Source organism: Hippichthys cyanospilos, chromosome 1 (genome assembly GCF_059441005.1).
Source record: "Hippichthys cyanospilos isolate Australia breed blue-spotted pipefish chromosome 1, RoL_Hcya_1.0, whole genome shotgun sequence".
In the NCBI taxonomy this organism is placed as follows: Eukaryota; Metazoa; Chordata; class Actinopteri; order Syngnathiformes; family Syngnathidae; genus Hippichthys; species Hippichthys cyanospilos.
In genome coordinates this window covers 20,188,269-20,197,500 of record NC_142369.1, presented here as the reverse complement: position 1 = coordinate 20,197,500, position 9,232 = coordinate 20,188,269, and the positions used below count along the sequence as shown (strand labels likewise).

General features: G+C 38.7%; 3 protein-coding genes across 9 annotated transcripts in view; 2 read left to right on the top strand and 1 right to left on the bottom strand.

Moving 5' to 3' along the window:
* The window catches only part of LOC148429613 (alpha-galactosidase MYORG-like), a 12,996-nt gene extending 8,009 nt beyond the window's left edge, over positions 1–4,987 (top strand). The window contains exons 6-7 of one of the 2 annotated variants that reach the window (XM_088426219.1): positions 1,081–1,472; positions 4,758–4,987. In XM_088426219.1, coding sequence (XP_088282345.1) covers positions 1,081–1,428 — 348 coding nt within the window. In that variant the 3' untranslated portion in view covers positions 1,429–1,472; positions 4,758–4,987. Of the gene's footprint in view, positions 1–1,080; positions 3,785–4,757 lie in introns of those variants that run through there. The other variant, XM_088426210.1, reaches the window with a different exon arrangement.
* Positions 1–5,070, bottom strand: part of izumo1 (izumo sperm-egg fusion 1) — an 18,072-nt gene extending 13,002 nt beyond the window's left edge. For 3 of the 5 annotated variants that reach the window (XM_088426230.1, XM_088426239.1, XM_088426248.1), the window contains exon 1: positions 4,947–5,070. In XM_088426230.1, coding sequence (XP_088282356.1) covers positions 4,947–4,962 — 16 coding nt within the window. In that variant the 5' untranslated portion in view covers positions 4,963–5,070. The remainder of the gene's footprint in view (positions 1–4,946) is intronic. The other 2 variants (XM_088426256.1, XM_088426264.1) reach the window with 2 other exon arrangements.
* Positions 5,071–5,836: 766 nt separating this feature from the next.
* Positions 5,837–9,232, top strand: part of msh3 (mutS homolog 3 (E. coli)) — a 41,668-nt gene continuing 38,272 nt past the window's right edge. Inside the window, exons 1-4 of one of the 2 annotated variants that reach the window (XM_088432890.1) lie at positions 5,837–6,065; positions 6,609–6,717; positions 7,348–7,571; positions 8,944–9,174. In XM_088432890.1, coding sequence (XP_088289016.1) covers positions 5,940–6,065; positions 6,609–6,717; positions 7,348–7,571; positions 8,944–9,174 — 690 coding nt within the window. In that variant the 5' untranslated portion in view covers positions 5,837–5,939. Of the gene's footprint in view, positions 6,090–6,608; positions 6,718–7,347; positions 7,572–8,943; positions 9,175–9,232 lie in introns of both variants that reach the window. The other variant, XM_088432880.1, reaches the window with a different exon arrangement.

The window sequence follows — 9,232 nt, the reverse complement described above, 5'->3', positions numbered from 1 at the left end:
TGGCCGGCATTCCAGATTGTTCGTAAGTTGAAAGGTTTGCACGTAAGTGGGGGACAAAAAATTCCGTGGTCCACGTTCGTAAGTCGAAATGTTCGTAAAAGAGGGTGTTCGTAAACCGGGGGCCGACTGTATATATGTATGTATGTATGTATGTGTGTGTGTGTATATATATATATATATATATATATATATATATATATACATACACACATACATAGTTTTCTTTGGTTTTTTTTTCTTTGCTGCTGCAGCTTATATACCGGTGTGGTTTATAGTTCGGAAAATAAGCTACATATCAAGTTCTAATTTGTTATATCAATGGATATATGAAAGTGTGATTTCCTTGGGTTTACATTTTCATTCTCAGTTTTCAATTTTAAAGACTGATTTATTGAACTGACTTTCTTCCTCTTAACTCTTTCACTGCCATGCACAAGAATTTTCGTCCTGTAAAATACTTAGGTTGTGTGCCATTGACAAAACTAGAGCTACATTTTTTTTTTTTAATGAATAGATAGATGACACTCGTGGCCAGTGCTCCCTTTATCATGCCAATTGAGCACTGTTGTAGTTGCTTACATTATATACACACACAAAATTTTATTTTGCCATCAAAAACACATTTTCACTGTTTTTGTTGATGTTCAAAGGGAAGGACTCTCGAGATGTTTCAGACACTAAAAAATATTTGTATCAAAGTCACTGTTGTAAAGAAAACACATCTTTTCACAGGAGATAGCTTGGTGTCTCTCAAATGACCTATTTTCAAACTGATTTCTAAAGAACAGAATAAGATAGAATCTTACATTTCTAGGTAAGGAATGGAATCTCATATGGTACCAACAATGTCTACATAGCCACAGAATACAATACTGTATTAGGTCGGTCTTGAAAGATGCATCAAAATCCTGGAAAATGACTGTCATTCAAGGGTTTGCCTTTTCAGTTAACACGTGGCACTGAAAGAGTTAAGAAAACAGGTGATTTACTTTTAGTGAGCGACTTACAAGTGTTTTTTTTTTTTAAATGTATTTCTGGTTTGTGTCACCGTTGTCCTACAAATCATGCATCTCTGTGCAGGTGGTGGAAATAGCGAAAAAGTTTACAAAACTGCACGAGTTTCTGGTTGCCCCAAGGGTTCTAGAGCTAGCCCATGAGGTACTGAACACAGGAGATCCCATCATCAGGCCCCTTTGGTGGATAGCCAATGACGACGAGGCGGCTTATAAAGTGGACTCCCAGTTTCTGATTGGTGATGACTTGATGGTGGCGCCAGTGTTGGAACCAGGCAAGCAGGAACGAGACATCTATTTGCCTGCAGGAAGATGGCGTAGCTACAAGGGGGAACATTTTCTTAAGGGCCCCAAGTACCTCACGGACTACCCGGTTGACCTAGATGAGATTGCCTACTTTACATGGGTTCACTGAACTCATCCCATGCATTCGAACAGGCCCTCTCTTGCTCTTTTCAGGTATATGTTGTCATGAACACACGTGCCAAATAAAAGAAACTGGTTTTATTTAAACGGAACATGACTGCTTTGTCAGTCAAAGGAATCTGTGGCTTAACGACAGTATATTGTCACCTTCCCAAAATAATGACTAAAATCGTATTTTAACAATGCTGGTCAACTCTGCTAAAATCAACTCCATCTTAGTTGAGCAATTCATGCAATTGTACTACTGAAATTAAGTTTCTACTCACTATTTGGTTCAGTTTTTCATGTTTTCTGGGGAAAAAAAAAAACATTTGACCATTTGTTAAATTTCAAAACGTCGATGATTTATTGGTGTGTGTTAAAGTTAAACAAACATACAGTGGTGCCTTGATCTCTGACTTCAATTCATACAATAACCAGGTTTGTCTGTCACAACACTTGTATCTACATTTATCAAAATTTAGCTTTATCCCCCAGAAAACAAAATATTTGTATGTGTATTATGAGAAAAAACTCCATACTAATGCACATTTAACATACATTAATGACTGTAGAATTGTTTTTAAAAAAAATTCCTATCACACTGCAAATAAAATAAAATAAAAAATGAAATAATTTTCGGCACACTGCATCAACTGAATGAACATTGTGCAGCGATGCCCTTTCTGGCATGCTGCCTTAGTGATTTCAGGCCAGTACAAGGCAGAGATGTTCGAGTGAGATTTCTCATCAGCTTCTGACTATGTTGTAATATTATTTTTTATTTTTTCAGAAAATCAGAATAACAGTTTTATTTTCTCTGTGAGGTGTTACTGCACAATTTGCACTCTTGTTTCGTTAAGATAGTAGCATCTCAAAATAGATGCTATTTAGCATTAGCACTGGACATGCGTTAGCACACTGACATGAATGTTTTACAGGAAACCTGCTCTTAATTTTTTTTTTTTTTTTTTTTACCTATTTTCCAAAATAACTGATGCCTATTTTTCTCGTCTTATATATTAAATTTGCTGCTACCATTCAAGTGCTAGTATTTCAGTTTTCTCCTTCTCAAGGCACCACTGTACTTGTTTTATTCATAAAACTACTGCGGATCTTAGGGTCTTTGAAACATGCACTCTATCTTGACGGGTTCAACAAATCCACTGCTGTATTTTACAATAGATGTGGAATCCACTGATGTGGAATGGCGTTCAACGGGCACTGTTCATGTTTGTCAGCCGGACCCAGAATGAAATTCAATCGTATTGTTCCATCCTCTTCTCATATATGTGCCTTTCAGACAGTAGTAAACGATCTCTGATTGTATCATTGCCGCAGTCTTCCACAGAGTTGGCAGAGGCTTCACGTCCTTATATGCTAGTGTACCTGTTAATAAGCAAACCGATATGTGTCTTTATCACCAATGTTGGCCACTCATCAAGTAATAAGTTCACCCTTTGAGCTAAGCCATTAATTGACTATTAACCCTGTGACTGCAATTGTGTTATTGTTAATACTAAGGACTTCAAATTTTTTGAATAAGTGTTTGACATGCTTTTAGTGTTCCTGTCCTACATGTCATTTAATTGATGGATGTTTTTATGAATGTACAGCATATGCACTAGATCAGGGGTTCTCAAAACATTTGGGTCAACATGGAATAATTTGATCAAATCTTTTCCTATTAATTTGAACACATGACAAAAAAGTGTTATGATGACAAATTTGTTTTGCTTTAGAGGAGAGATGTAACGTTATGAAAATAGTTGTATATTTTCCTTGTACTCTAACTGTATATTTTTAAGTAAAGTGTAAACTTTACAACAGACAGATATTGCAAAACACCTTCCGTTAAAAACAACTATTTGAATCATCTGATGTCAGATCAGTGTGACGACATGTCACAAACGTGTAAGCGCTTCTAATTGGCCCAAAACTAAAGTAGGAGGAGGGGATTTGTTTACTAATTCTGTCTTATGGTCCCTGTATGTAGATATGCACTTTAAAAAAATGTGTTATTTTTTTCAAACTGTTTTGCGGGCCAGATCCCTTGCGGGCTCTAGTTTGAAAATCACTTAGCCTACTTCTTGCATCAACATTCCTTAACCATGGTGCCATTCCTTATTTTAGTACCATCTGATTTTAGATTGGCACGTATTGGTAGTTTTAATACGATGACCATACTTGCATGTGTGCAATGATGATGTTGAAATTTGACAATTTGTCTGCTCCTGTTGTCATGGCAATGCACGCACCTAAAATGCCTTTTCTTGAAAACTTTGGACTTGTTTGTACATGATCGACCATCAAGTATTTGTTTTGTTTTTTGGTGTTGCGGGGTTACTCTGGTGCCAGGACAAAAATTTTTTTTAAAAAATCGAGAGAAACATTGTAACATAAAAAAGTTCTAGGTTGTTTTTCAAACACGCATCTGGGTAGCTGGGGATTTTGGGCAGACTGGGTTACAGTACCTATAATCATTTGGGGCCAGTTATTTTGAGTTACAAGTGCTGCACTGGTGAACTTAACAATAACCTAATAAATAAGTATTCCAATAAGAGGCATGTTGCAACATAACATACTTGTAATATTCCTTCAAATTGCCATGCTCATGTCTTAACATTAATGGTGGCATCACAACAAGCAATCATACAATACGCACTGACACATTATCATGCGCATAAACAAATAGAACAGTATTGACGCAGTAACTTCTGTTATCACCAAATTTGCTGTTATATTGCTCCCAGGTGTCCAAGGCCCACACACCAGAAAGACCAGAATGAAATAAAGCTTGACATGATGCACGGTTGGCTAATCTTTCATGTCCTAATTAATTGTTATTGCTGTATGTTTCTATGAAATACAACACTGTAGAGGGCTCTTTTGGTTATGAATAAAATTGCAAAAATGTTTGGTGTTCTATAGGCTAGCAGAGTGGCAACAGGGTAAAAAAAATAAAGTGAGATCTTTTCATGTAGCAGAACAACTGGTGCTTTATTTGAACAGGGGACCTGGAGGTTTGAAAATACGAACCGCTTTTTGTGTGGGAGTGCGTGTGTGTTTGTTCAATTGTGTGATGCAAATACCCATGCATATAGGAATAACATTACATTTGCAGTTTTGTTTCTTCAATACTTTCCGACTTTTTTTGCCAGCAATCATGTAACTAGGGTCAACTAAACATTTTGAACGACGCAATTAAGGATATAATGAAACGAAGGCAGCAAGCATGACCCCGTTGCACAAGTTGCCCATTTTGCTTTTACAGTTACAATTAATTTCTCCTATGTGATGTCGAATCTTATTTCATTTTATTTATCTTAATTTCTCTAGGTGGCGCTACAGAGCCGCGCGCAGCTCCCGACCCGCAGGTTGTAGACCCTATCTGCAACAGGTGATCTCAGTGCGCGACTACCCAATTTTCATTCGTGTTTCACCGCTCAACCCAATTATGTCCTCGGTGTCGACATACAGTGATGTAACATACAAGCATCTTTAACATGTTAGAAAATGAGTTCTTACTCTTGAAGAAAATCATGTGTCGGACCAGAAAACAATCAAATCGTCACCTTCTATCTGCTGCTGTTTTTAGAAAGGAAATACATGCAAAGGGAAATTCAGTCATTGTATGACAAGTGGTCATCAAGCATTAAAGCTCTTATGTGTCAGATTGGCCTTTATGAGTGGCGGTTATGATGACACGCTCTCGGTGTCAATTGCTTTTGACATCTACAAAATAAATGCTGTATTCAGTCTTGTAGCCCTCTCCCATCTTGAAAGTCGGTTTTTTCCCCAAGGCTTAGGTGGTTACTTTCAAAGCAAAATAAATCCACAACCCAAAAAGAAAATATTGTTTCTTAATATGAAATACATCCACAATTGCAGGTTTCGGCCATGCTACAGTCAAAGACTTTTTCTCCCCAGTTCGTTATTTTATTTGATATGTATTCATCAGTGATGCTGAACAAAATCAGTATGGACAAAATCAGTATGGAATTTTCAAATCACATAGTGCATTCACATTCCATCCATCCATCCATCCATCCATCCATCCATCCATCCAACCAACCAACCAACCAACCAACCAACCACTAGACCGGTTTATAGTAGTTTTTCACTTTGTTTTTTGACTCGGCGTGACAAGACCGAATGTAAGTGTTCTTTCAAAATAAAATCATTCGTTACGGTGCATATTTATAGACTTAGATAATCTCCACAGATCTACATGAATGCAAAAAATTAGATACATTAAGTTTATATCGCCAAAGTCATTTAAGCGCGCACAAAGACAAATATATTACCAGATATGATTTTGTGTAGTTTAAAACTAAAAATCCTCAACAGGAAACCATACGATTATGGATGGCTTGATTAATACGTCATCAACGCGACTGTGAGCGCATAACGCGCGACGCTGTGTTTTGAAAAATGTGCTGTCTGCAGCCTACTCATAGCACTGCCTGTCAATGCACCAAACATTAATATCGTCCGGCAAAGTAACAGGTGACAGGTAGGATGCCCAAAGCTCTAAAAAAGTCGTGTGCCGCTCAGACGACCATTAGCAGATACTTTGGGGGGCTAAGCAGTGGCAGAGGCGACGCGCCAAAATCGCGAAGGGATTATATTCACCCTAATGGCAAGGTGAGGCTGTCCATCATGTGCTACGTGAGTGATTTTATCGTGCCTGTCTCTTGGTGGCGGGCCGTGCATTTAGTACTTGGGCCTTCTATGAGGATTTCCTTAATCCACTCTAATTTCTACCACCACTGTCACGCCACGAACATACCGAACAGCTCAGAATCAATGTTTATTCATTCACATAAGGAAATTTGAAAAATAAAATGCATTACAGAAGCAAAGAGGCTGCCCATTAAATGCATTTGTGTGTAGATCGAAATTGGCGTGCGTTCCCTTTCAATCAGTGGAAAGAAATGTTGACGTTACTCATTGTGAGGCAAATTTGAAATTCAATTAAAGAAAGCGTCTTATTGCTTATGCAGTATGAGGTGCATCAGGTAGAACTATTATTTCTGGAGTAGAATGTGTAAGAAAGCAGTGCGTTCTAATTTAGGTCGCTAATATGGGTCAATGGTGTGTAGGCCAGCAACGATGGCCTTGCTAGCTCAGATGACCCACCACTGTTGTCATCTTGTCACCCATACCTTTGCTTTGACCACCATTCAGAAGCGTGTCTCCCAACACCGTGACCCTGAGCTACCTTCCGAACAGGCCAGGCTCTCCCTGCAGGTGGCTGACGGAGGCCGTGACATTGCATCCACTCAGGGCCCTGCAGGTGAGAAATTGTGTTGTTGCCCCCTAGTTTGTTGTATTTATAACACTGTATGTCTAACTTCTTCCAAGATAACCAAAGCAGAACATTTGAGATCAATTCAAGGCACTAGGATTCAGGGCTGAACAATTAGGCAAATGCAAATCAACATTGTAGTATTATAGACTGCCTTTTTCCGATTTGCAGAGGCTGCCAGGGGAAAAAAAAAAGGTTCATGCAACTTAGAACTCTAGACAAAGATGTGCACCTTCTACGGGTCTTCTGTCATTCTGGTCACACTTTCTGTCCACCCCTCTTTTCGTCAGTGTTGGCCCTCGTTACAAAACTACTTGCTGCCCTGAAAGCTTAGGGGAGACATTATGACAGCAAGGTAACAATCCGTTTCTGATTGTGGTGGACGTAGGTGGAAGTCCATATACTATCAGCCCATACAATCACTGCTAAGATAATACAAATACAAAGTTAAAATTCCATGTTTTTACTTTAGCTTTTACTGATGTGTGAGATTTTCTTGGCTGTCATTTCAGAGTTTGCATCAAGGTGCTTTTACAGTGTATGTACATCATCTGAGTCAGAATTTTGTTAATCACGTCAACACTAATTTCATCATTCCCATCATTATTGTCTATTCAGAACAAAAGCCATTGAGCAGGGGATCGCAGGGTTTGTGCACCTCAACTTTGGAGAGGCTGAAAGCCTTCACTTGCACAACTGAGCCTGGTGGCAAGATCTGTGATATTGTGACTGGCGCCAAGGAGGCTAGCAGTGGAAACCATGGCTCTTCTACTGATGTCAGCAGTCAACACAACAACCTCCAGCTCACAGAGAACGAGCAAGATGAGCAGAGTTCAAAGCAGGTACTCAATGGCAGACCTTATGGGCGAATCTGCTCATCATAGTATTAGGCATTTTTTGCAAGTTCAATGTCAAGTGGGCCCAAGTTGACATTACCACGGTGGCACATGTCATGCTTTGGGGAAACACAAGCTACTGAGCTAAGAAACAACAACAAAAAAAACAAACAAAAAGTACTGAATGCGGTGTACTTAATGTGTGTTCAAATATTGCTCAACTTACTACTTGTACATAGTGTTCGGAAAATACATTAAAGTATGGACTGGGTACCTGGCAGAGGTGAGATCAGCCGTGCTGAGAGCTGTCACTATTGAATCTTCTTGAAAATAGAATATTGCATATAATAAATGAGCAGCTGACCCCCCCTCCAATATTTTCCAATGTTTTATTCATTTATATTTTTTAGAAATAGTTTACAAAGGGATCTACAACTTGGTTCACATTCACATTTACATACTTAATTGCACATTTGATCATGTCTTTAATGTCACTTACAGATGATGCTTCAACAATATTCCATGAGTAAACACCAAATGTCAAGATGGTCATTGCATACGGGTGTTTTCAATTGAAGTGGAGCGGTTGCACAAACATGGCTGGCTCTGGTGGAGCTCTTAAGCAGATCTTTTCTGAAGACCTATTTTTAAAATCGACTTCCGGACTTGGTTGACTTTTTCCAGCCCTAAGCTGTGCTGATTCATAAAAGCCACACTCTCCATCTTTATTCTTGACCGATGCTCAGTCAGAGGTGCTCTCGAGCAAGTAATTTATTTTCTTTCTCTTACTACAGTTAAGAAAGTCTTAAGCATTTACCGTAATGGTAACTATTGGATCCTGTAACATTTTTTTTTTTTTTAGCATTTCATGTGGAAAGTTTTTTTCCAAATCAGTGCAGTAAATACTCCTTTTAAATACAGTAGTTCTCCTAAACTTAAGACCGAACTAACTCATAACTAAAATACCTTATTATGGACTACATTTAAATGTAGCACGAAGAGAGGTAAAATATCGGAAATGACAAACTTTTACTTTATAAAGTCATATTTTGCAAAGAAACGTTCACTCTAAGAAATGTTTGTGTTGCGTGTCTTTTAACCACATACAGTATTCATCACAATTAAAAGGCAAATGTCATCTGTAATCAGCACTGACAAATATGCAAATCTACGTTTGCGTCTTTGTCGGGAAAATGTGATATCGGTTCATTCCTAGCGTCACAACCAAGAGCCTTAGAATAATGCATGATACTGATTCTAGAGTCATTGGAGTTGGCAGGCAGCGAGTTAAACACATGAACTTTTCATTTTTTTAAAGCACAATCCGGCTCTGCACCGATAAATGCAATCACTGGACGACTACATTTTCTTCCCACAGGCCTTCTGCTTCTCTCATTTTTCCAAAGCATCGGGCAAAGGAGGACAAAATGAAGCAACCGCTGCAGAGGTCAACAGTCTTCCATCAGATAATAGCGCCCTCTGCAGACGCACAAAGAGTGCGTACACTCCGCTAGAGCAGCAGGTCATCCAGCTAAAACAAGTGCACAAAGATGTCCTGTTGGCTGTGGAGTGTGGATACAAGTATCGTTTTTTTGGAGCTGACGCTGAGGTAAGAAGCCTCTGTGAAATATAGTTGAACTAAGCTTGTCAATTTCAATGGGGTGTTT